Below are 27,599 nucleotides of genomic sequence, written 5' to 3'. Positions count from 1 at the left end.
GGGGGCAGCTCAGATTCTAATTTGGTCCTGCTCCTGTGTTTCTTGCCTCCAATGCCCACAGCTCTCTGAACTAGTGCGTTTTCTTTTGTAGGAGCTCTCGATGTGCTTTTATATATTCTATAGACACAGGGTCTGCCTAGTTGATTGTGTGGATTTAATCTGCAGCTTGTACAGCTGGTGGGAAGTTTTTGAGTCTTCTTCCTTAGCCACACTGCCCCTGGGTTTCAGTTGTGATTTTATTTCCACCTCTGCATTTGGGTCGTCCACTGGGGATTGCTCCTGAGGCTGCCCTGGAGGACTTGGGTTTGACCCTGTGAGGGCCAGGTGTGGAAGTGGTGTAGCTGCTTGGGTTGCAGGGGTTCTGGCAGCACCAGCCACTCAGGGGAGTTGGCAGCTAGGGCAGCAGGAAATATAGTGCTCTAGAAGGGTATGGCAACCAGTATTGGCCAATACACTCCAGTATTCTTGCCCGGAGAACCCCTCTGACTGAGAAGCCTGGCAGGCCACAGTCTACAGGGTTGCAAAGAGTTGGACATGACTGAAGTAACCCTGCACACATAGACACAAGATTTCTTTTTCCTATGGCAGCTCTGCCTTTGTGGGAGTTGAGCGTGAAGATGGCGCAGTGCAAAGCGTGCAGGGTCACAGACTGCTTCGTCCCAGGAGTTATGGCCCTGTCAGAGTCTTTTATCAAGCCTCTTGTAGCTGGCAGTCAGAAGGCCTGTTTGGCCAGTCTTTCTCCATAGCTCCGCTGTTGAGGCACTTAGAGGGCTCCCTTGCGTGGGGTCCTTCTCTGTTGTTTGGTGCGTCAGGCACATAGAGGGGCCCCCTGGTTGGGGTCCTACTCTGTAGTTCAGTGTGTCAGGCATTTGATGGGCCTGCCTCTCTATTGTTCAGCTGCCAACGCCAGCCTGTGGGGAGAGAGAGGCTATGGTGATGGCTCCACCCCCTACGTGTGACTCAGCAGTATCGCCATGCTTCCATGGCTGCCTGGCTTTCTTCCACAGGCATTTCTCACCACAGTCTCCTCTCTCACATCCCCTCTATCAGTCTCTCCACAGTCAACAGCAGCCCTCACCCTGGGATTGCTCCACAATCCCTAAACTCCCACTCCAGCTGCTGCACCTTCCAGGGGACCGGCATCCCTTTGCGGGGTAAGTATGGCTGCGGCAAGGACTGTCTGATTCTCATTCTATTTAGGCTGCCACAGATCAGCTGTTTGACTCTCAGCCTTAAATGTTTCTCCTTTGACTCAGACAGTTGCCCTGATGTGGAGATCGGACCCTTGCTTCAGTTCCCTCACTTGCTGAGGGCAGGTCCAGTCCTACCAACACTCTTGTTTTTCTCCCTAGTTCCTTCCTCCTACCGAGTTTTGCGTGGTCCTGTATATTCTTTTCTGCTGGTCAGGTACTCCTGTCTGCTCTCAGCTGGTGGTGTGCATACACTTCTGTGTCTGAAGGTGTATTTCTGATGTATCTGTGGAGAGTCGACGTCCACCTACTCCTCCGCCATCTTGTTCTCTTCCAATGCTGGTTTTAAAAGGGAGGAATGAAATCAAAATGGTGTGATGGAAAATAGGACTATCAGGTTGATGGCTACTTGAGGATGGTAGAGGTGTTTAAGTGAGTAGAGTTTTAGATTTACTTCAGACTTTCCTTTTTTTAAATGAGATTCCTCACAATCTTCAGAGCAGTGACAAGAAAGTTTATTCCTGAGAAATTATAACTTTACTCTTTAATTATTTCTACTATCATTACTCAGTTATTTCTGATTTCCCTGCCTTAGCATTTTGTTAAGTAAAATTTCAGTTTCCTCTTATGTTATATCTAGTACTTGTGAGTCAGATGGCTGCAACTGGCTAGCGCCCCCCCCCTTTTTTTTAACCTTTTCAATAGCTGTGGAATGAAATATACAAACATCCATCGACCATGTGACATGCAGAGGCCTCTTTGTTCATATCTTTGCATGCTCTGTCTTCTCCTTGAGTCACTGCTTCTGAACCAACAGATGGGGCTCTCCAGTGGAACATGAGAGGTATATTTAACTTTGAGGAAGTTTTCAGTATGAACTATGTGACCGAACTTCACAGCCATCTGATTTCCAATTTAGTAATTACTGGAATAATTAGATGAGTTACTCTGCAGATGGCAATGAAGTTTCTTGACATATGTGGCCTTGTCATCTATCGCAGATGATACATGTAATGCTTGTTCTTCATCATAGCATTTGTATATATGGAATGCAAGATGACTGTAGACTTTCCTGCCAAATTCCCTTATTTTGTTTAGACTCAAACTCAGCGGCATCAAACTCTCTGGCTTTGACCAATAGAATTGTTGGCTTGCTGTGTTCGGTGTTACACATTGATGCTAGAGCTCTGCTGATACAATTCCCATACTGTACAATATTCAGACTTTATTTTTAATTCTAAATTCTGAATAATAAAATTACACAATCTTTAAACATGAAGAAAATCACTTCCAGGCCAAATCTCAGAAAGCTCATTTTTTCTCATGTTTCTTCCCAGTCTTTACTAGAAGACTGGAATTGAAACATCTTTTTGAGATGAAATTCATATTCCTTAAAATTCACACCTCTTAAAGTGTACTATTCGCTGGGTTTTAGTATATTCACAAAATTGTACAAGCATCAGCACCATCTCATTTCAGAATAATTTCATTACCTCAAAAAACAAAACAAAACCCATACCCATTTTCAGTCACTCCTCATGTCTCCCTATTCCTCCCACTATCCTGCTAGCTTCTGGAAATAATTCATATACCTTCTGTCACCTTGGATTTGTCCATTAGACAATTAATATAAGTGGAATCAATTACACAATTATGTGGCCTTTTGTCAGATGTTTTTCACTTAGTATAGTTTTTTTTAAGTTTCATCCATACTGTAGCATGTATCAGTACTTCATTTTTTGGTGGAATAATGTTCCATTGTATGGATATGCCACATTTTATTTATCAGTGCCTGGACACTTGGTCTATTTCCACTTTTTTGGCTATTATGAATAATGCTATGCACACTCATTCACAGGTTTTTTTTTGTGAATGTGTGTATTTTCAATTCCATTGTATATATACCTAGAAGTGGAATTGCTAGGTTATATTTGTAATTTTAAACAATTTTTAGAGAGGTTTGTTTGTCTGCAACTCTGGTGAAGCAATTCTTACAAGTCTGACGTCACTGCTAACTTCTCAGTCATTTCCTTGATACTCTACTCATATAGAAAGTATTGGGTTGGCCAAAAATTTTGATCAAGTTTTTCATGAGATGTAACAAATAAACCTGAACACATCTTTTGGCCAACCAGATACATACACTAAACTATAGCTTAATGTAGCATTTGGCTCCCAGTCTCTCATGCACCTCTTCAGACTTCCAATTAAGTACCCATAAATACACAGGAAAAGATGAAATTAAAATTGATACATTATGAGAGGAATATGAAGTCTTATGAAATAACCACACTCCTTGAACTAAGTTTTCCCTCTGCTTTAGCTACATTTGTGCTTATTCCTAGTGTTCTTCACCATCCAGCTCAAAAGACTTTATCTTCTCCCACTGTCTGCCACGGACTCAGATATACGGAGTTTACAGTAGTGAAGTAGGTAACAGCACACTTTCACCTCTTTAGTTAAATGAAAAATGTAGGCCATATAAAAATTGGTAACTAAAGAAATAGTACCCTAGTTTAAGACAGAAAGAAGAACACTTGGCACAAATTATCAGACATCATTGAAGAAAATTCTTCCAAGCTTTAAGAAAGTCATGGATAGGCAAAAAGACTAGGTTCTAGGGAAAATCAACCAAAGATTCCATAAAATATCACATTCTGATCATCTTTGGTATTAAAAGAAAAATTAAATTAAAATTTTGTATTGAAAAGATTCTAGACCAAAAAATTCTGTTGCCCGTACAGTAATAAAAAGTAGCTGCAGTCTCACATTCATTTATGAAACATTAAACATTAAAAGTTAATGCACTGACGTCTAGATAATTTTGAGGAGAAAAACATTTTGGTACCTACCTAGGAATTTTGTACTTACTCATAGTTTAGTCACTGCTACAAGAATGATTACTAACAAAAATATTTTCATCTACAAAAAGCAGAGTTATTTTGAATAATACAAGAGCTTTCTCCCAATTCTTTCTTTCATCTTTGGAGATTTATATAATATATATTATATATGTATTATATATATATTATATATTGTCTTCAATCTGGAATTTGTGAATGTTTTTATATTAAATGCATTAATATAAGACAGTATCTCAATGTTGGTAAAAATAGTTAAGAAAATATAACAGAAAACAATGATAGGTGGTGAGTTTCAACATGATCTTTAAAAAAACATTTTCCAATATTTTAAAAATATTTTACTAAATGCATGAATCATTTTTTCTGTAAATCTCTAAAAAAAAAAATAGAAGTTTTTATCTAGAAAATTTTTTTACAAGACAGTAAAGGTAAAATCAATACAGACAATTAGTATTTGCCCAAATATCAAAATGACTGGAAGGAAGTACAAAAAACTTAACTGTGGTTGTCATCATCTTTTTCTATATTTTGTGGATTTTATGTAATATGCATCATGTTGTTTTATAATGGAAAAATACAGTGTATTAAAAAAATCAAGATTTAATTTCACTAATGAATGGCATTATTAGGTGCAAATGCTTCTGCTTATAGACAATAGATGAACCTTGTTTTCCCTAAGCCTGGATCTGCTATAAATCATATCTTATGTTGTTAGTGTTACTGACCTACTTGAGGTATATATTTTCTTTCCATGTATCAACATATCATAGCACAGAAGAATTCAATATTTATTTAAGCATCAAATATGTATCATGCATCTCCTAGTCTAGCTGCTGAGAGCACATTGGGTAACTGAGGCAAAGTCCTTATTCTTATGAAGTTGAAAATTTAACATTTGAAAACACTTGAAAAAGCTGTTGAAGTCTCAGTGGGTAGAAACTCATAGTAGAAGCATCCAGCCTGGTCAAGAGGAACAAAAAAGGCTTTCAGAGGAAGTCTAGTATCAGTATTAGACAGTAGAGAGTGCACAGTCATTCCATGGATTTGAAATAGTCTCTCCAAAGGGCTGGAGGTGAGCTATGTTTGGGGAACCAGAAATAGATGAATATGATGGCAACAAAGAGTTTGGTGCTGGGGAGTGATGAGCGATAAAGGCTAGAATCAGCAGCTAGGTCATGAAAAGTCTTGCAAACTAAGTTGAGGACTTCAAATTTTGTCCTATGGGTGATGGGAAGCTGTTGGAGGGTAAATTAGTTTCTGAGGGTTACCATGACATATTACCAAATGCTTGACAGCTTAAGACTACAAATTTGTTCTCTCACAATTTTGGAGGCCAGAAGTCCAAATTTAGGATATCAGCAAAGTTGATTCCTCTGGAATCGCTGAGATAGTACCTCTTCCAGGGCTCTCTCCTAGCTCTTGGTGGCTGCTGGCAAGCCTTGGCATTCCTCAGTTGGCTTCATAACTTCAATCTTTTCTCCCATCTTCACATGGTCATCTTATCTCTGTGTTTTCTCCTTTTCAGTGTCTTTTAGGGATACTTATCACTGTATTTAGGGCCCACCCTGATCCTGGATAATTTCTTCTGAAGATCCTACCCTAATTACATTGCAAAACCCTTTTATTTTAAATAAGGTCACATTCTGAGATTCAGGGTGGATGTCTCTTTTGGGGGTCACAATTAAACCCACTGCAGAGGGCTTTAGTGGGGCAATTGAACAAATCAGACTTACTTCAGAGGATTACTCTGGCTGCTTTGTGGAGAAGGGATTTGTCGGGGGGTAAGGCTGGGTACTTGGAGAGCAGTGGGAATTTGGGTAAAGGATCCTAGAGGCTTTCGAGGTAAGAAAGTGGAGGTGAGTGTAGGGTACTCTGAAGATGGTCAGTTGTGACTGGGAAAAAGCAGGGCTATGGTTGAAGAGCAGAGAAGGCAATGGCATCCTACTCCAGTACTCTTGCCTGGAAAGTTCCATGGACGGAGGCGCCTGGTGGGCTGCAGTCCATGGGGTCCCTAGGAGTCGGGCACGACTGAGCGACTTCACTTTCACTTTTCACTTTCATGCATTGGAGAAGGAAATGACAACCCACTCCAGTGTTCTTGCCTGGAGAATCCCAGGGATGGGGGAGCCTGGTGGGCTGCCGTCTCTGGGGTCGCACAGAGTCGGACATGACTGAAGTGACTTAGCAGCAGCAGCAGCAGCAGCATGGTTGAAGAGAGCATATGGTGACGAGGAGGGGCTCTTAAGGATGGGAGACAGTTAGTGACATTATTTGTAATGCAGGTGAAAACAATGTGGTATCTGCTAAGGGAAGTAGTTGAAAATACAAGAATTGGTGGGAGGGGGGAGATAGAGATGATTTTAAGTGTAGTTGATTTACAGTGTTAGTTTCAGGTGTACTGCAAAATGTTTAAGCTATACATATACAGACATTCTTTTTCATATCATTTTCCATTATGGTTTATTATAGGTTATTGAATATAGTTCCTGGTGCTTTACAATAGGACCTTTTTTTTAAAAATATCTATTTTATATGTAGTAGTTTGTAGCTGCTATTCTCAGGCTCCTACTTTATCCCTTCCCTATCCCTCTGGGATAATTAATACAAGAGAGGGAAATGGGGTGTGGAGCACAGCCTGTGTACAAAGCAACACATCCATCTCATATTTGACTGCTCCTAGGTATTTTAAAAGGTCTGCAAAGCTGATAATGATGCTACTGAGGAAGATGTTAATTCCTGTTTGAGAACGCTCTATGTGCTAGGTGCCATACAGGTTATTTTCCATGTGTTAGCTCATTTAATCTTTAATGTAGCTATATTTATTGTCTTCTTTTATTACTTAGAAAACTGAAGCACAGAGAGGTTAAATGATTTGCTCAAGGCCACACAGATAACAAGTGGCAGATTGTGATTTCTTCCCAGGTGGTGTGACTGCTGAACCTATGCCAGTAAACGTTGCTACCTGTGTTGCCTCTAGAGGCAGAGGAAATAATCAATGCATGCATACTTTTTAAATTCACAATATACGTTGGTTTTGATAAGCGGGCACTATTATCATTTTGCAGATTACAGAGCTGTTTTTGTCTTGTTTGTTCTTTCTCTGGCTTGCCACTAGATTGATTTAGTGAGGCAGTGCCATTTATTTTCTTTTCATAGGGTTGGGACTGGTTTGATTCATCCTTTCTCTCTTTATCTGGAAGGTAGCATGAGCTGGATATTATCTCTTTATATTATTAATCCACATATTAAACCTGCTCAAGGATTAAAACTACTCTCACGAGAGTCATTTTCATAAGCTTTCACATATACCCAACTGCCTTGAATAACTCTTCCTAACACCTGCTTTGTGATTGATTCCTTTATACAATTTGATTTTTGGATTTCTTTGTGAAATGTTGTCTTTACTCAAACGACGTTTCTTTGAAGGAGTCTTCTCTCAACCTGGAACTAGCTCTGACCTTTCTGTTCTATGTACCTCACAGCTGAATCAATAGCTGGGACTATGGACCTGGGCAGCACAGAGTCATTTAAAGCTTGGGAATTTTTTGATGAGGAGGGGACAGGGGAAGATGGAAATTCATCTTCCAAAATTCTAAAATATTAGCATTCAAAATATAATTCTAATTTATAATATGGATGCACAGATTAGGAATTTTCTTGTCACCATTGGAATCATCACCATCATGTGTTGCTTAGTTGAATTAGAAAGACCATATCCAGGAAATGACTTCCCTCCAATTGTTAATTTGACGGATGTATGTCTGCAACTTTGCCTTGTATAATTAGTTTTTCTAAGTTTTAGGCAGTTGTATTCTTAAAAGACTTGCTTTTATAACACTGGTCAGCCATTTCAAACTCAACTCATTTGACTGATACCTAATAGCTTGCATGCTTGACATTGAATATTAAGTGAAGGATAGGGGCCAGAGGAGTTATATTATAGGCAGAAGAAGCCATATGTGTAAAGGAATGGAGGTCTGTCATCTAGGAACCAGCCTAGTCTGTTGTACCTGGCAATAATCCTTTTCCTTTCCCCTGTACACAGTTCTGGGGCTGCCAGCAGGTCAGGACTTGCAGAGTATCTGGCATTCTAATAATTGTGAAGATTCCAGATAACTTTGATCAGTTGTTAGAACTAAAAGGTGGTTCACTTGGTGATATTTTTTCCTTTGTGTTCTCTTGCTAGTCCCTCCTGAGGCCATCGGCTTCTTGTCTGCAGCTGGGGTCTTTCTTGTTCTTCTGGTTGTCCTTTTCCTCTTCATCAACAAAAAGCTGAGTTTCGAGACCACAGGAGGCCTTCCATGCCTGGAGCAACGCGGGAAGAGAAAACACTCTAAAGACAAGACTGGAATCCGCCAAGGGCCAGGTAAGCATTATGCTTTGCAGTCTCCTGAGCTTGGCATTGGCTGTGGTTTTGGTCAGGGAAGGAATGTCACTGTTCCTGGATGGACCCCATCAAGAAATCACACATGAGCAGTTTAGCAGCTGCTGTGATGGCGTGAATGGACATTACCAAAGAATACATTAGCTTTAGGAAAATAATGCTCTCTTTAGGATCCAAAGAGCAGATGGGAAAAGGCTGACCACTGCTTCCTGTCTTCTTAGCTTTTTAGATGTCTGTGTTGAGTTTCTCTCTGACTAATGCTTGAAGGAAAAGAAAAAAAAAAAGGATTTTGATTGACAAGAGCCTTGATGTGTTTTGGTTTCATTATTTTGGAATGATATTGACACTTCACTTTGGTTAGATGTTTCTGAGATTTTCAGTGCTTAGGGTCATTCCCCACCTCGTATGGCAACAGTCACTTTTCTAAAGGGAGGTTTTAAGTTCATTGAATCTACTACTTCATTTACTAACTTCCTTCCTTCAGTTTAACGGGGAAAATAACACACTAAAAGAAATAATCAGCTTCCAGCTCTTAAAGAACATATTCTATTTTCAATTACTGAAGGATAGAACTTTGTGGTACAGGATGTTATCACAAAGTGATTATAATCACACAAAAGCTGGACATTTAAAGACAGTGCTCTTATTTTATAGGTAACCACTTGGCTTAAAAAAAATTTTTTGTTAGTCTGATTCTCACTCTTCTCCCCCATGGCCCATGGGTGGGCATGACAAAACTGGTGGAGGGACAGTCTTACATTATGTTTTTGAGCTGGGGCAAGGCCTTGAGGAAAAACACCCCTTAGCTATCCCACAGCCTGGACCAATGACAATATTTGATTTATTGATATGGTACCTTATGTAGATATGGTTTAACTTATTCACTTTGCTGTAATCAAAGGCATAATTTAGGAATAAATATGTATTAATTATCTATTACTTTAACAAATTACCCCTCACAAAAATATTTATTATCTCACAGTTTTCAAAATTGATGAATATGGGGGTTCCCTGATGGCTCAGATGGTAAAGAATGCACCTGCAATGTAAGAGACTGGGTTTGATCCCTGGATCAGGAAGATCTTCTGGAGGAGGAAATGGCAGCCCACTGTGGTTTTCTTGCCTAGAGAATTTCATAGACAGAGGATCCTGGTGGGATACAGTCCCTGGAGTCGCAGAGTTGGACATGACTGAACAGCTAACACTTTCACTTCACTGACATGTATTAATTACTTATTGCTTTAACAAATTACCCCAAAACAAATATTTATTTTCTCACAGTTTTCAAAGTTGATGAATATGCAGTTAGCTTAGTTGAGTGGTTATTACAGATCAGAGTTTTTCATGATGCTGCAATCAGAATGTCAGCTGCAGCCATCTAAAGGCTTGATTGGGGCTGATGATTTCACTTCCAGGCAGAAGGCTTTAGTTGCTATGTGAACCCTCCACAGAGCTGCTTGAATGTCTTTTTCACATGGCAGCTGGCTTCCCCCAGAGTGAATGATCCAAGAGAGAAGAGCAAGAGAAAGTCAGTTTTTTAATGACCTAGTCTAGGAAGGTCATTCAATATCTCCTCCACCACATTCTGGTCGTTTACTAAGTACAGTCTATCTTCAGGGGAAGAGGGATTAAGTTCCACTTTTTAAGGAGACAGTATCAAAGAATGTGCAATGTCTCTTAAAATCACCATAGGGGAGAATAATGGAAGGGGTGTAAAGTGTAGTTCTGACAGTTGATTCGGCATTCCTACTGTTGCAGTAGCCTTAGTTTTTGAACTCCACTTGAGACATCTGGCTTGTCTTCTGAAAATAGAGTGGAATATTTAAAATAGAATTTTTCATGTGAAATCTGGGTCTTACAAATGCTTTAGCCACTATTGTCTCAGCTGGGACATAGGTGAGACTTCTGTTTCGTCATGAGGTGATATGGAGTTAGGGTTCATAGTGATTCTTTCCTCTTCCAGCAACTCACTCTCACTAGTTGTATGACCGAGGCAAATTATGGAACCATTCTAAATGTTTTCCTTATCTGTATATTGGGGTCATCAACACACCCCTTACAGGGTTGGTCTCGATTATGTGAATTAATTTTTTAAGGATACCAGCATAATGCCTATGATAAAAGACCTAATAGAACTTTAATCATAGTTGTGTAGTATTAACACAATTTCAGTCACAGTAGTGGCTTCTAGGAGTGACATCACACATGAACACATTGTATTCATTGCTTAAATTGGGAGATTAAAGTTGGTGATGTTTTCTCCTTTTCAGACTTTAATAAGTACAAAGAACTAAGGTTAGAGCTATTTAAGATTATTTTCTTTTTGTCTTGTTTGACATGTTATCTGAGTAATTTAGAGACAATTATGAATTATACTTGCAAATAAGTCGAAGATAATATTGAAACAATAACAATAAAGCATGAACCAGAAGCTGTTAGCTCAAGCAACACTGAGGGTGGGATCATCTGAAGGGAGCTTTAAAAATAGTTTAATCAGGAGAATCTACAAATTACAACGAAGAAACAAACACCTTCATTTTGACATTTCTCCTTTGAAAGTTTAATTATTATTGATCAAGAGTCTTTGAAAAATGTGCCTCTAGCCCAGATTTTATCTAACTTTTGATGTCTGCCTTAATTATCATCCGCAGAGTCCTGACTTCTCAGTGAAGATGGGATGTTCTGAACATATTTTGACAAATGTTAGGAAGGGAGGAAGGCAGCCTGGTATGGTAGAAAGAGACAGTGAAGACAGCCAGAGCTTAGTTTTGCCACTAATTGGCTGTGGTATTTTGGGAGGTTCACTTCACTTCTCTGGGTCTTAAGTCCTCACTTGCAAATCTGTGAGTCTGGGCTAGGTTTCTCTCCATCGCTACAATGCAGTCCTATTTGATCCTTGGGGTTACCCTAGCAATTTCTTCCCTAGGTCTCAGTCTACGAATGGAGACCTAATGAAAATGATTAAAAACCAATAAGACCATCTTACTCTGAGGTTGAACCATATGAAATTTCCATTTTTATATATCAAAAAAGGCTGGATATTAGCAACCTAATCATTATAATCTAATATATGTGTGAGGTTCTGAAGAATAAAATAATTTTTTTGTTTCTGTGATAATATTAGAGAAGCAGACAAGACAGATTATTTTCGGAACCCATTGTACAGAATAATTTGCCCCACAAAAATGCCTTTTAGGCTATATATTGTTTTCAAAATTCAATGGATTTTCACGTATCATTTATCTGAATGTAGTTAAGGAATAAAGAACTGAAACAGTTTCTTCCTAATAACATAGGTAATAATAGTAATTAGATAATGATAATTGATGGCTATCATTTATTTAGCATTTACTATTCACACACTTGCTAAGTCTGTTACATGGATTATTTGACTTCTTAATGCAAAGTACTTGTGTTATTTATTGGTAGTGATTGATTTTGGGGAAGGGTAGATATAGGTTGTAACAAAGAAGCCATTGTTCAGTGTTTTTAAAAATTTTATTCATTTTTAATTGGTGGAAATGTTCAGTGTTGAGATAAAAGTTGATTGAAAATAAAAATCCCAGGGTGAAATAATAGTTTTTAAAGAATCTTAGCTTTGAAAGAGATAAGATTTTGTTTTGTTTGTTTTTCCTTCAGAAGCTTTCTTTATGTATCAAAGGCAACATTTAGAAGTTGGAGCAGAGAGCTTAATTTCCAGAAGCACAGTATAGAAAGGATGGAGGATATATAGGAGGGTGGTTCCTCCCAGGCAGGGAGGAGAAGAAGAAAGGCTTTCCACTGCTGGGAAGGGCAGCCCATGGCTTGGAGGGACTACAGGAAAAGAGATTTGGAGGGCTTGAAAGTTGCCTGGACCCTGAGAAGGGTGGCGGGTGTGGGGCCGCCTGCCATTGTAGTGAGAAGATCAGAGTCCAACATGGCGCGAGGAAAAGCAGAGCGCCATGTGCATCCCCTTGTGGAAGGTGGCTGGAGACTGCCTCACATGGGTCCCACGTGGGCCCAGCATGGCTGCTGCAGAGGTGGAACATATTGGTGGGGATGCAAGGAAAGAGACCTGGAGATTTCTAGCACAGTTCCTCACTGAGTAGCTCATGTCACATAGGGTTTAGGAGTTTCTGCATGACCCTCTGGGGAGAAGACAGTAGCAATCTAAGAGCACTGTCTTCCTGGTAGGGAGTAGTTGCACCTTGTGGTGGGTGGCCTGTATCAGAGGCTGGGGAGCACACTGCCTGAGGCCTCCTAGAGCCAGGACTGGATTCAAGGGCACATAAACAGTGCAGCTGCACAGGGCTGCATGCCAGAAAGGGACGCTTCTCTTGGGTTAGTGCTCTGCTGTTGCCCTCTTGAAATTCTTAATAGTTTTTGAACCAAAGCTCCTTCCATTTTTGCACTGGGTCTTCAAATTATGTACCTGTCTTGCCTGGAAGGATCTTAGGAGATACTGCAGGTACTCAGCCTTCCCTGGGAAGGCTGTAGAGGCACACTCCTCTTTGGGTCAGGGGAGCCAGCAGGGAGGAATAGCACATCATAGCAAATGAGCACACATCTGTGCCCATTGCTCTCTGATGAACAAGAGCGTGGAGTGGGAGTGCAAAACCCCCAAACTGATTATTGATCCCAAACGAAACTGACTGACTGAAGAAGCAGGCTGAAGTTTAGTGTCTCACCATGGAGCATGGGAAGGCATGGGGGTGACAAGCGCTGCATGAGACAGAGTGTGTCTGCATGCTCAGTTGCTTCAGCTGGGTCCAACTCTTGGCGACACTATGGACTGTACCCACCAGGCTCCTCTGTCCATGGGATTTTCCAGGCAAGAATACTGGAGTGGGTCGCCATGACCTCCTCCAGGGGTTCTTCTTGACCCTGGGGTCAAACCTGCACCTCTTAAGTTTCCTGCACTGGCAGATTTTTTTTTTTCTTTAACCACTAGTGCCACCTGGGAAACCCAGACAGGGTATTGACAACTTTTGTACGTTTAAGCAAAGCTGGTGCTCAGCCAGGGCTCAGCAGTCAGCCGTGCCAGCTGGAGCTTGGGAGTGAGGTGGTTCACATGTGACAGAGTCTCCCTACCTACCAGTTGGTTGGGAAGCCCAACTGGCCAGTTCCTCCTCAAGACTACTCCCACCCCTTCGCCTGCATTGGGATGATTAACTTCTGGTCTAGCAGGAGCTCCGACCAGCCCCACCTTTTTCTGCTTGGGTCATGATGGCTGTGGTTGTCAGATACTTTTGGTTTCAATTCTGTATTTAGGTCAGAGTATGTTCACGTACAACCTTCCTACAGCATAATTCAGTAAGTAGATACTATTAAAATCTCCATGTTATAGATGAGGCAACAGAGGCTTTGAGAGATGAATTGTTTTCCAAGGTATTAAGTGGCAAAGTGGAGACTCATATCCAAAAACTGATTAATGTCAGAAGCTAAGGTCTTAATTGCACTACTCTCTTGCCCACCTGTTCTTCTCAACGCAGGCTACTCTTTCATGCTTTTGAACTTCTGGAATGGGAGAAAGTAGGGGAAAGGGAGGATTTGGAGGATGGTTTGGTTTTCTGTGGCTGCCACACAAACTATCACAAACTTGGTGTCTTAAAAGAACATAAATTGATTTTCCACCTCTGGGGACCAGAGGTTTGAAATCAAGGTGTTCACACTCTCTCCCAGCTTCAAGTGGCTGCCAACTATCCTTGGCATTCTTGGGCTTGTGCCTGCATCATGCCCGTCTCTGCTTCCATCTTTACATTACCTCCTCCTGTGTGTGTCTTCTCTCTGCCACTTGTCATTGGATTTAGGTCTCACCCTGATAATCTAGGAAGATCTAAAGATCCTTAACATAGTCACACCTGCAGATATCCTTCCACCATTCAAGGTTTCAGGGACTAGAACATGGATATATCTTTTTAGGGATTACCATTTAGCATTAGGAGAGTTGATGAAGAATTGAATAGAAATTTTTTCTTTCTCCATTATCCTTGAACAGTGGTATTTCACATTCTCCATCTGGGTTAGAATGATTCTTACAAAGAGAGATAACAAAAGCTGGTCAGATATTTTTGGTATAGACTATAATCAGCAGACAGAGTGCTTCCCAGCTGTGAGCCCGGTTGAACTACACTGAGTCTCAATCCTGCGAGGCTTTTAAAAAACAACCAGTGATCAAATCCCACTGCAAACTAATTATATCAGAATAGGGAGTGACAGTAGTGAGGCAAACTGTACAGGTTTAAAAAGAATACCAGGTAATTTAAAGGTGTGGCTGTGGTGGAGTGCCATGGATGGAAGGGGTGTGTTCACTGCTAACATCCCCTTTCAGGTTAGAGAGGGTAGAGCTTGAGCAATGTTAATGCTGGCCCAATTCACATTTATTCTGCCCACAAAGTATCCATCTGGTGGTTCCCCACCTATTTCTTTCCCTGACTGGTTTATTTCAGTTCTACCTTGGTCAGCAGGCAAGCTTTTCCTTTACGATGCTTCCCCTCCCTATCATCTTATGTATACCATGGCCCTCTTAGCAGATGACTTCTGCACAGGGATTTTAAAAAAGGAAAAAATTATTTAGAAAAAGTGTCTATAAGATTATTCAAAGTTGTCAAATTATAACCATCTGTAATTTATACTCAAGATTCTGAGTTTACAAAATTTTAGTAAATTGGACCCAGACAGAAGAATTTGGCTGTCCATCTTTGTAACTTTCCATTGTTTTCGAATTATTCCTATATTCCATTGTGCCTATATTCCATTTTCCTTTTATGCCCAAATAAGAAAGGGCAATGACAAATTTTACAGATCCTGGTATGAATCAGGATCTGAAACATGTAAAAAAAAAAATATATATATATAAAGGGTATTGATATTGGATATGGATAGATTCATCATCATCATCATTATTATTATTAGCTTAAGATAGAGAAGGACATTTACCCAAGTACCCATCCTGCAGTTGTAAATAAACAGTGTTGGTTTCTTTGTATTTGACGTTTAGTATGATTGATGAATAAAGTATATGTTGAAAAAGGTGTCTTAAAGGATAATATAAAAGCAATACAATTCATTCTCTTTTCTGGGAGGTTTTCTTTGCTGTGTTTAAAGTTGTATTTTCTTTGCCTGCAGGTCTGTGGGGGTGGTTTTGGGTTTGGACTGATCAAGTATTTTAGAATCAGTCAGTCAGTCAGTCAGTTCAGTCGCTCAGTCGTGTCCAACTCTTTGTGAACCCATGAACCGCAGCATGCCAGGCCTCCCTGTCTATCACCAACTCCGAGTCCACCCAAACCCATGTCCATCGGGTTGATGATGCCATCCAACCATCTCATCCTCTGTCGTCCCCTTCTCCTCCTGTCTTCAATCTTTCCCAGCATGAGGGTCTTTTCAAATGAGTCAACTCTTCGCATCAGGTGGCCAAAGTATTGGAATTTCAACTTCAACATCAGTCCTTCCAATGAACACCCAGGACTGATCTTCTTTAGGATGGACTGGTTGGATCTCCTTGCAGTCCAAAGGACTCTCAAGAGTCTTCTCCAACACCACAGTTCAAAAGCATCAATTCTTCAGTGCTCAGCTTTCTTCACAGTCCAACTCTCACATCCATACATGACCACTGGAAAAACCATAGCCTTGACTAGATGGACCTTTGTTGGCATCAAGAAAAGACTAAAATGCCCCTCCCTCCTTTTTCCAATAGGACGATTAAAACCTGTCAATACCACTGAAATGCTTTTGATACAATTTATAAACTTTTGGGCTGTACAACAGTTTGTTTTAAAATCATGAATTAGCTATTTTTATAAAGTTGAAATCTTCAACCCCTCCCATCGTCTCCCCTCATTGTACTTTTTTGTCCTTAAATAGTGGAATAAATGGAATAGCCCCTCTTTTCTTCTTGTCACCCTTCCCCAGTGAGGCTTATGCAAAAAAGACCGAACCTGGAGAATAATGCCTAGAGGGGGAAGTCCACTTGTTAACAGTCTAAATTGAAAAGTATCTTCTCTTCCTATTTTAATGCTTTCATTTGTGCTATGCTATTTCATATTTTTCTAAGTATGTGTTATATTAGGTCAAACCTTTTGAAATTACTGTTTTTGTAGGTTGGAAGTTTCATATGTTTCAACTTATACCTGAGATGAAAAGCTGTAAGGAGCTTAAGAGTTTAAACACCAGAATAAGCCTTGGTAATATTCATTGTGGTGTCTAGTTACTTGTTTTGGTGACTTAAGACACAAATAAGTGAGAATGCTCTTAACAAACCCATCAAAGTAGGACTGATTGAACCTTGTTTGATGGGTAAAAATTCCAAAGAATGCAGTTGAAAAGTTACTGGGTTGAGAATATTCATTCATCTATTCAATATTATTTAGTAAGAATCAGTGTTATGTTACTCAGTTTCTAAATCCTGGGGGGAAAAAATGATAAAAAGAGATATAGTCCCCACTCTCTTGGAAATTCTATTTTTGGATAATGACAGAAAGACAAAACAAAGTGAAGAAGCAAATAAAATAATTATAGATTATTATAAATGCTGTAAGGGCCTAAAATAAAGACTAATTGACAGGATGGAGAGATTGACCTTGGATGTGGTAGAACACATCTTGCTCACTGTTGGGTGGAGAGAGATAAACACACAAATACATTATATTGGTTCTGTTTTTTTTTCTTTTATGCTTTTTAGGAATTAGCTTATTATCTTACAGAGGCTGGCATGTTCCAAATCTGCAGGGCAGGTTGATTGCTAGAGACCCAGGTAAAAGCAAATGTTGCAATTGATGTCTGAAGGTCATCTACTGGTGACTTTCCTTCTTGCTCAGGGGAGGTCACTCTCTGTTAAGGTCTTCAGCTGATCAGGTCTAGCCCATGCACTTTATGAAAGGAAATCTGCTTTACACAAGTTCACTGTTTTAATTGTTAATTTCATCCACAAAAAACATCCTCACAGAAATATCCAGAGTAATATTTGATCAAAGATCTGGGCACTGTGGCCCAGCCAAGTTGGCATATAAAATTAACCATCAGAGGAGCTTACTTAATATCTTTGAATCCCTGTTTCCTTCAGTGTATTATGGTAGGGAGGCTGGGAAGAGATATTCATTTAAAAAATATCTTTTTATTATGGAAATTTTCAAACTTATAGGAAAATAGAGAATGGTATAATGAAGCCCATGTACCCATCACCCAGTTTCAACATTTATTAACAAAGACATTTTGTTTCTAAATTACACCCTATTGTCTCCATTTCATTGTTTTCTTTGCCCAAGAGGGAATAGATCTGTCTCTTTAAATTTTCCCTCCTTTGCTGTTTATTTTCTTGCAATTTAGACGATGGATTATTGTCCCTTGCTCAAGAATTCGACCCAGCAAATGACCATGTTACACAGCTAGCTGATTGCTGGTGATGGGAGACATTAGGTTGAAGGTTGGGATGCTACTAAAAGTCCTTCAACAGATCTGGGCACTTTACAGTCGGAATATGAGCAGCTCTATTTTCCAAGCTATTTATGTGAGGGTGCCTAGTGAGTTACCTTAGAAACAGATTCTTCTTGTGGCATTTGAGCTGCTTCTGTGATGCTAGGATATTAATAAAAATAAATCTGAAGGTTTCTATAGGTACAAGCTGCTGTGGAAATGTTTAACACCTAAGTTTGAGAACTCCCAAAACACACATCACTGTTTCAAAAGCTGCAGATAATTCCCTTCATGATTTTTCACCTTCCCAATGACTATAGTGTATGTGTGTGTGTAGGGTGTATATGTGTGTGTGTGTGTGTGTGTGTGTATACTGTATACAGTCTCGTGTCAGTTTTTGGCAGAAACTCTGAGACTTTTGTATTTGGAATAGCCATACTATGAAATCTTATGACTGACTTCTGGGTAGACCTCAGTGAACCTTGATAGTTTAGGTAGAAGCAATTGCTGATTGTTTGGTGAGTTGAAAGTCTTTCTTTACTCCTCCAGCATGGGTTCCCTGGATAATCTGAGAAGGCCTTAAACACACATCTTTTGCTGGAGCTAGTGAAACTTTCTCACCAAATTTGTGGGTAGTTTTGGGGGGTTTTGATGTATTGAACGGAGAAGGCAATGGCAACCCACTCCAGTACTCTTGCCTGGAAAATCCCATGGGCAGAGGAGCCTGGTAGGCTGCTGTCTATGGGGTCGCTAAGAGTTGGACACGACTGAGCGACTTCACTTTCACTTTTCACTGTCATGCATTGGGGAAGGAAATGGCAACCCACTCCAGTGTTCTTGCCTGGAGAATCCCAGGGACGGGGGAGCCTGGTGGGCTGCCGTCTATGGGGTCGCACAGAGTCAGACATGACTGAAGTGACTTAGCAGTAGCAGCAGATATATTGAAGACGCACATGTCATTTTCACTTATAGATGAGGAAATTACTTGTAAGTTTAACACTCGTATGTTGCTCTGCTTGTGCTAAAGAATGTTATCATCACCAACAATTGATCTCACTGTGATATCTTTCAGAGATCCATCATGCTATGAGTTAGACTTATCAGAGGATGCTGGGTTGTATGCTTCTCTTGTCAGCAAGGATCATTATACTTTAAAGACACACATGCCTTAAAAAAAAAATCAGTTGATGAGTAGGCGGCAAGAGAAAGGATTATTAGTGTAGAATAGTCAGTAGCACAGGTCACTGTTTCTGAATTGAAGTGGGTGTCTATGAGCATATGTTTAGCTAGCTATTTGAGTTGTCAGTTCTAAACTAGTTATTGGAGTACCAGCTTAAAAAATCTCATGATTTTTCGCAGTCTGACAGATTAAGGTAAAAGGAAGGGCATGTCTATGGTTATACAGTTCCATCAAAATATCCACATTCCTCTAAAACCCATTTACAGGAGCAAATGCCTTATTCACAAAATCTCACATAATTACGAGCTTATATTATTCAGGCTTTAATGTTGAGGTTTAATGACAAGGTGATGGGTACAATTTGAAATGTATGAATTTAGGGATTCCAAAAACATTTTGAATCTTATTTTCTTACTTTCTATTCTCTGGATCCTCAAAACAGTTCTTATTATTTAGGAACAATTAATGTCAGTTTTATAGACTGAAACTGCTATCTGCTTAAAAACTGATTTTCTCTTTTATTTTCCCTGCTGCTGCTAAGTCGCTTCTGTCGTGTCCAACTCAGTGCGGCCCCATAGACGGCAACCCACCAGGCTCCCCCGTCCCTGGGATTCTCCAGGCAAGGACACTGGAGTGGGTTGCCATTTCCTTCTCCAAAGCATGAAAGTGAAAAGTGAAAGTGAAGTCGCTCAGTCGTGTCCGACTCTTAGCTTCCCCATGGACTGAAGCCCACCAGGCTCCTCCATCCATGGGATTTTCCAGGCAAGAGTACTGGAGTGGGGTGCTATTGCCTTCTCCTTATTTTCCCTGGTGAATATTAACCACAGAATGGTAATTTATAATCGTCATTCCACAATAGTGTGGGCCACTTGATGAGAAAGAGGGTGATGGAGAAAACCTTACCATTAGGGCATTAACTTTTTGAATGTTTCTTTTAAAATTATCTTGAAGCAAAATATAAATCATGCATTATAAGGCACATTATGGAAAGTATGATGAAGCTCTCTGTCTTACTGGGACTCTTAAGCAGAAAACCTTGTTTAGTTGTTTTTTAAGTTGGTCTTTGATCTTCCCAAATCTTTCCATCACTCTTCTGCACCTAAAGAAGTAATGCTTATTAAAGATGTACTTTGTAGCTCACTATTCTATGTTGGAAGGATGTCAGAGTCCTTTTAAATGTTTGTTTTTCCCACGGGGAGGCTTTGTAGTCAAAGACCCAACAGGTATTAATTTTAAGAACATTTTAGTGCGAGTTCCATTTAGAATTCCCATCCCCCCAACCAAATCTGAAATGAACTCCAAATGTGTATTTTATGTGGCACTCTATTTAGAAATGGGACACCAGTGTGAAATATCATTTTCCATGTCAGTTGGAGGATTTTCCTTTCCATTAACTGCTCTATTGGAGGACTCATACTAGGATGCTTTTTGGAATGAAAGGTAGTATTTTACTACTAGAAAGTAGGATCCCATTTATTATGGTAGTAAATGCTAGTTGAACTGAGCTGTGTTAACAGAAGTCTGAAGGGGTATTTGTTATTCTTCAGTAAGCAAACGTTCACATCTTTTAGTGAGAAATTGGAAGTATTAAACAAGAAAGAGAAGTAAAAAGTAAAATATAGGCCTTGTTGGCTTAAATTAGAAAAATAACTATTATTTAGGTCTAACTGAATAGATACGATTTGTATTTGTATAGCTATATATAATGTTATAAAATAGGTCACATTTATATGTATAATTAGTTAAGAATGAATCCACTATCATGCTTAGAAAATATGCTCCCATTTCTTATGTGAAATTCCCTGCCAGTGCAACGAGAAGTGTAAAAAGGATGTTTTCAAATGTTCTTTGATTGGGGCCACTGTGGCTGGGCAGACCTGAGAGACATCATGTACCACCCACCCAACCTACTTATGTTTGAAGCCACAAAGATCCCATTAAGGCTGCTGCTTTTGATGGGATCCCAGGGGGATCTGATTATTAATGTTTGCCAGACACAGAAGTATTGACATTGTTGTGTTATTAACATTACTATTCTAAGAGCCAAGTCATCAAGGACCCCTGGAGACTTTGTTTTGGTAACCACTAATGAAGGAGATAAAATGTGTAGCAATCATCATTTTAAAATAAGCAATTTTACTACCTGTTTAGTTTGTAGCTTTTGTAAACAAAGGAAAGGAAAACATACGGAAAATATTGAACGTTTGTTAGCATTGATTTAGGTTGAGAGTTCCAACCTAAGAGTATTGCTGTGTTCATTCATAGACAGAAGGGGGCAAGTATAAACAAGAATGTGAGGCCATGTTCCAGGACCTAGCAGGAACATGTGCAATGGATTAATAATTTGTGTTGGAATGGTTTTCTGGCTATACATGAAAATCTCATTAGATGAAAGATTCCTATTTCCCTCCTCACAGACATGGTGTGAACCAAATTAAAACTTGTGTAGTTTTGATTGGTGAGTATCTTTCAGAGACAGACTAACCTCACAAACCTGTGCTCTTTATAGAAGTGACAGTGGGTAAAGGAGCCCCTTTGAGAACTCAAACTGGGGCTCTGTAACAACCTAGAGGGGTGGGATCGGGAGGAAGGTGGGAGAGAGGTTCAAGAGAGAGGGGACATATGTATACCTATGGCTAATTCATATTGATGTTTGGCAGAAACCAACACAATTCTGTAAAGAAATTATCCTTCAATTAAAAAAATTAAAATTAAAAAGAGCCCTTTTGAGATTCTGAAAAAATGAGAAAATAATCTTTAGGAAAAAATTTATTTATTCAACATTTTGCAAATAGATTAAAGTTTATAAAAAAAAATCCCAGATCCTACAGGATTAAGGAAAACTAGTTTGTGGAGGCCAACCAAATTCAGTTCAGTTTAATTCAGAAAATGAATGCCTTCTATATGCTTGATATGGTTGCTAAATTCTTGAATTTGTGATGTCTGTATCATAGCTATGTTTGAAGCAAAATGAATTTCATGTGTGTTGGAGTACAAAGTCCAACAGAGGGTGGCTAAGGAGAGCTCCCCAAACTCCTGATTTAGAATATTCTCTTCAAGGAATACTGACAACTTTCCAAGTGCAACTCTATCAATTTGCAGATAAGGAAATGAGTGTCTAGGGAATTAAACATCTTTCCCAAGATCGTAAGTAGTTGCAGAAGTGGAACTGGCTGATGGTGCCACATATCTATTTTAGTGTTATTTCAATCGTCTCTCATAATCTTTTTCTTTATTGTGTGATTCCATTTATATGGAATGCCCAGAAAAGGCAAATTATAAAGATGGAAAGTAGATTAGTCATTGCCTGGGACTGGAGGTGGGAATGGGGAGTAACTGTAAACAGTCATTAGAAATTTTACTGGGGTAATGAAGCCATTCTAACATTGGGTGATAATGATGGTTGCACAATTCAATAAATTTACTAAAAAGTATTGATCTGTTTATAATTAGAATGGGTGTGTTTAGAAAGGTGAATTTTATGACATGTAAGTCATTCCTCAGTAAAACTTTGCTGTTTGAGGTGTCAAAGACCAGCAGCATGAGCATTACTGGGACCTGATTGGAAAAGAAAACATTTTAGACCCTTCTCCTAACCTCTTAATGAAAAAAAAAGAACTGTAAGGTAAATAGTCCCCTGAAATATTTTGATGATGAGGGTGCTGATGATGATAATCTTATTTAGCTAGTTTTCTTTTCAATTTTACTTCAATAGAAAATGCAGAAGTAAGCTTTACCTTCACTTTGGTCAAAGTTTTTATAAATGTAAAATTTATGATGTCTAGATTAATATAATTTAACTATATTCTGATAGAGTATACTGGATATATTTTTTTCTGAGATGTAAAGGATTGCATATTGTTTTTAAAATAAAGTATTTTCATAGATTTGAATTTGGGAAAAGTTATTCAAGTTTTAATTGAAAATTTAATTTTTAAATGTTAAATCATTAAAAATGGTAACCACAAAACACTATGAAAATATACAGAAGGCCTTAAAATGTTAAATGAATGAAATGTGATATAATACTGTCTGTGTGTATATTCAGATATCCAAAACTATAGACTGCCTATTCTATGGTAGTGGCTCAACTGGATGCTGACAAAGGGCAAAGATAAATTAACACCACCTGATTTCATGGAGCTTCTAGTTTAGTGAGGAAGATACTGTTAAATAATTACATAAGTCATCAATAAGCTACAATTTGTACAAAAAAGATCTTCACAGCCTGGATAATCATGATGGTGTGATCACTCATCTAGAGCCAGACATCTTGGAATGTGAAGTCAAGTGGGCCTTAGAAAGCATCTCTACAAACAAAGCTAGTGGAGGTGATGGAATTCCAGTTGAGCTATTTCAAATCCTGAAAGATGATGCTGTGAAAGTGCTGCACTCAATATGCCAGCAAATTTGGAAAACTCAGCAGTGGCCACAGGACTGGAAAAGGTCAGTTTTCATTCCAATTCCAAAGAAAGGCAATGCCAAAGAATGCTCAAACTACTGCACAATTGCACTCATCTCACATGCTAGTAAAGTAATGCTCAAAATTCTCCAAGCCAAGCTTCAGCAATATGTGAACCGTGAACTTCCTGATGTTCAAGCTGGTTTTAGAAAAGGCAGAGGAACCAGAGATCAAATTGCCAACATCTGCTGGATCATGGAAAAAGCAAGAGAGTTCCAGAAAAACATCTACTTCTGCTTTATTGACTATGCCAAAGCCTTTGACTGTGTGGATCACAATAAACTGTGGAAAATTCTGAAAGAGATGGGAATACCAGACCACCTGACCTGCCTCTTGAGAAATCTGTATGCAGGTCAGGAAGCAACAGTTAGAACTGGACATGGAACAACAGACTGGTTCCAAATAGGAAAAGGAGTACGTCAAGGCTGTATACTGTCACTCTGCTTATTTAACTTCTATGCAGAGTACATCATGAGAAATGCTAGGCTAGAAGAAGCACAAACTAGAATCAAGATTGCCAGGAGAAATATCAATAACCTCAGATATGCAGATGACACCACCCTTATGGCAGAAAGTGAAGAGGAACTAAAAAGCCTCTTGATGAAAGTGAAAGAGGAGAGTGAAAAAGTTGGCTTAAAGCTCAACATTCAGAAAAGGAAGATCATGGCATCTGGTCCCATCACTTCATGGCAAATAGATGGGGAAACAGTGGAATCAGTGGCAGACTTTATTTTCTTGGACTCCAAAATCACTGCAGATGGTGATTGCAGCCATGAAATTAAAAGACGGTTACTCCTTGGAAGAAAAGTTATGACCAACCTAGATAGCATATTCAAAAGCAGAGACATTACTTTGCCGACTAAGGTCCGTCTAGTCAAGGCTATGGTTTTTCCAGTGGTCGTGTATGGATGTGAGAGTTGGACTGTGAAGAAGGCTGAGTGCTGAAGAATTGATGCTTTTGAACTGTGGTGTTGGAGAAGACTCTTGAGAGTCCCTTGGACTGCAAGGAGATCCAACCAGTCCATTCTGAAGGAGATCAGCCCTGGGATTTCTTTGGAAGGAATGATGCTAAAGCTGAAACTCCAGTACTTTGGCCACCTCATGTGAAGAGTTGACTCATTGGAAAAGACTCTGATGCTGGGAGGGATTGGGGGCAGGAGGAGAAGGGGAACGACAGAGGATGAGATGGCTGGATGGCATCACTGACCCGATGGACGTGAGTCTGAGTGAACTCCGGGAGTTGGTGATGGACAGGGAGGCCTGGCGTGCTGCAATTCATGGGGTCGCAAAGAGTTGGACATGACTGAGCAACTGAACTGAACTGAAGAAGAAGAAGAAAGGGATACTAGAAGAGAGTATTTCAGGGGGACACATTTGGGTCTGGATTATGAAGTTTGGTTGTCAAGCAAAGCATTCTGAAGAGCAAAGTATAAGTTAAGTCCTGAAAGGAGATGAATGGGCTTTGGGGGACAGGAGAGACCTAGAGAGAAGATAGCTTTCTCAGCCAGTGGGGAGGAGCCTGGTGAAGTAAGATGCTAAAAGGAGGTGGTGAGATGCTAAAACATAGAAAGCAAATAGAGAGTGATTAAAGACAAGAAGTCAAACCATCCATAGCCTTTTAATTTTTGAGGAGGATTTTTTTTTTGAGGGGTTGGTAGGAGAGAATGTAGAGATTCATTTCAGAGGCTGTTGAAGTGGTGTAGGTGGGAAATAATGGTGACTTGGATTTGGGTATTACTTGTGCAGATGGTTGAAGGCAGGTGGATAGAGTCAAGAGATGAAAGCATGAGTAGGCCTTGTTGGTGAAGTCCAGATGAAAGATAAGGAGAAAAGTGAACTATTAGGTTGCTATGTATTGTGATTACCATTCTATGCAAATTGCAAAGAAAAATTATAGAAGAAATACACAAAAATAACAAGATAACAAGAGGTGGGTTTAGGTGGGGGACTTATACATTATTTCCCTCTTATTTAAAACAAATTTTCATCAAGCTGATTTATTTCTATAATTAATGAAAAAATTTAACAAACACTAAATGATTGCAGATAATTACAGTATTGCTTAATTTATCTCTAGAGGGCTGCAATTATCTTAGTTCCATAGTTTTTTCTTATCTTCAAGCCTAGTGCATTTTCAAGTGATATCAATGATGTTTCTATCTCTTCTCTTGGAACAAAAATCAACAACCTGATAAATCTGCTGAGATTTACCTGAGTAGTCTGAGAGTAATTTCTGTTAATTGTGCCTGCGTTTTGCTTTCCTCAATTTCATTACATTACCTTCTAATTACATTCTTTTGTGCTATGGATGTTAATTGAGATTTTTAGAATCTCCTTTATTTGGTGCCAGTTAATATGTGCCACTCACTCAGTTATGCCTGACTCTTTACAACCCCATGGACTGTGGCTCCTCTGTCCATGGGATTTCCCAGACAAGAATACTGAGTGGGTTGCCATTTCCTTCTCCAGGGGATCTTCCTGACCCCGGGACTGAACCTGGGTCTCCTGCATTGCAGGCAGAGTCTTTACCATTTGAGCCACCAGGGAAGGCCGGATATGTGCCAGTGGCCTTGGAGCACAGGTGCACTCTTGTGGGAAGTCGACTTTGATCACTCTAGCTAGTGTGATGCAAAGTGAGATTCTTCTTCATTTTGGTTGGGTCTTTAAAATGATAAATATTAGTCAAATATAATTCATTCTAAATTCTCAATGAAAATGTGTGTCTGAAAATGTATTCCTATGCAAAAGCAGTGACAATGTCTTAAGAAAATTATATTATTAAAGTCACGTTAAATGGTCCCTCTGGAAATGCTGAGGACCTCATGTGTTCATGTAACCACTGAATATTTGTGAAATGTATTTACATCTCTGCCTTGTAGATAATAGGTGCTTCAATATACCCAATTGGCTTATGAAATTTGGAGAATATGTAAAAGATGTTGTTACAGTGGTAGAAACCTTGAGCAATTAAAAATTCTTGTTGTATCAACCCAAGTCTTTTTTGAGATTATTATGCTCATATAGGGGCTTCCCTGGTGGTGCAGAGGTTAAAGCATCTGCCTGCAGTGTGGGAGACCTAGGTTCAATCCCTGGGTCAGGAAGATCCCCTGGAGAAGGAAATGGCAACCCACTCCAGTATTCTTGCCTGGAGAATCCCATGGACAGAGGAGCTTGGTGGGTTACAGTCTATGGGTTGCAAAGTACAAAGCTTTCTGTTGCATAGAGTCTGATAATAGATTTTAAAATAAGTCTTCTTTGACTTAGGTCATAGTTTAGAATTTTTTTACTTTATTACACTTACTTTGGAAAAAGGTAGTTTTTTAAAACTTTATCAAACTTATTTTGGAAAATTGCAAAATTTCTTATTTTTAGAAGGATTTCATTAGTAAAATAGGCAACCAAGGTGGGATGGAAATTGGATGAAAATAGACCATGAAATCCTTAAACCTGGATTTGAATCCCACATTGACTACTTATTAGGAAAACACCTTACAATTTAAAAAATTCATTTTATTAAAGTATAGTTGATTTACAGTGTTGTATTAATGTCTGGTGTATAACAGTGATTCAGTAATACATATGTATACATTCTTTTTCATATTCTTTTCCATTATGGTTTATTAAAGGATACTGAATATAATTCCCAGTGCTATACAATAGAATCTTGTTGTTTATCCATTGTATACATAAGGTTAATGTATTTTTACCTTTTAAAATGTCAAAACTTAAAAAAAAAAAGTCAAAAATTTTAGTTTAGTAATGAAAAGCTGATATTGAGTGCCTGTTATGTACTGGACTCTTCCCGGTGCTTTAAAAACATTATATAATCCAGTTTCCATAGTTGGATAGGGGGTAGTGTTCCCCATATTACAGATAAAGACACGTAGGTGCACCCAGGTAACCTGACTGGTCCCATGCTCTGCCATAATTGAGGGAAGATCTAACAGTGATTTTGTGTGATTCCAAAGCCACTGCTAATTCTTTTCACACTGACTAATTTTTCTCAGTGTCTACTGATGAAAGTATGTTTTGGTTAGAATGAAGTTTCATGTTTTGCTTTATGCTAATTGCCCCCCTGAAGCCCAGCTGTGAAGGGTCTATTGGATTGCCCATTCCTCAGCTATGACAA

General features: G+C 39.2%; 1 protein-coding gene across 1 annotated transcript in view; it reads left to right on the top strand.

Moving 5' to 3' along the window:
- The first annotated feature begins 617 nt into the window (after positions 1-617).
- Positions 618-27,599, top strand: part of SYT16 (synaptotagmin 16) — a 163,034-nt gene continuing 136,052 nt past the window's right edge. The window contains exons 1-2 of the mRNA XM_040227593.1: positions 618-711; positions 8,241-8,420. Of these exons, the coding sequence (XP_040083527.1) occupies positions 618-711; positions 8,241-8,420 (274 nt within the window). The remainder of the gene's footprint in view (positions 712-8,240; positions 8,421-27,599) is intronic.

Source organism: Oryx dammah, unplaced genomic scaffold (genome assembly GCF_014754425.2).
Source record: "Oryx dammah isolate SB20612 unplaced genomic scaffold, SCBI_Odam_1.1 HiC_scaffold_26, whole genome shotgun sequence".
Taxonomy (NCBI): Eukaryota; Metazoa; Chordata; class Mammalia; order Artiodactyla; family Bovidae; genus Oryx; species Oryx dammah.
Note: the sequence above shows the minus strand (reverse complement) of the source record. Positions and strands in the feature narration are given on the sequence as shown.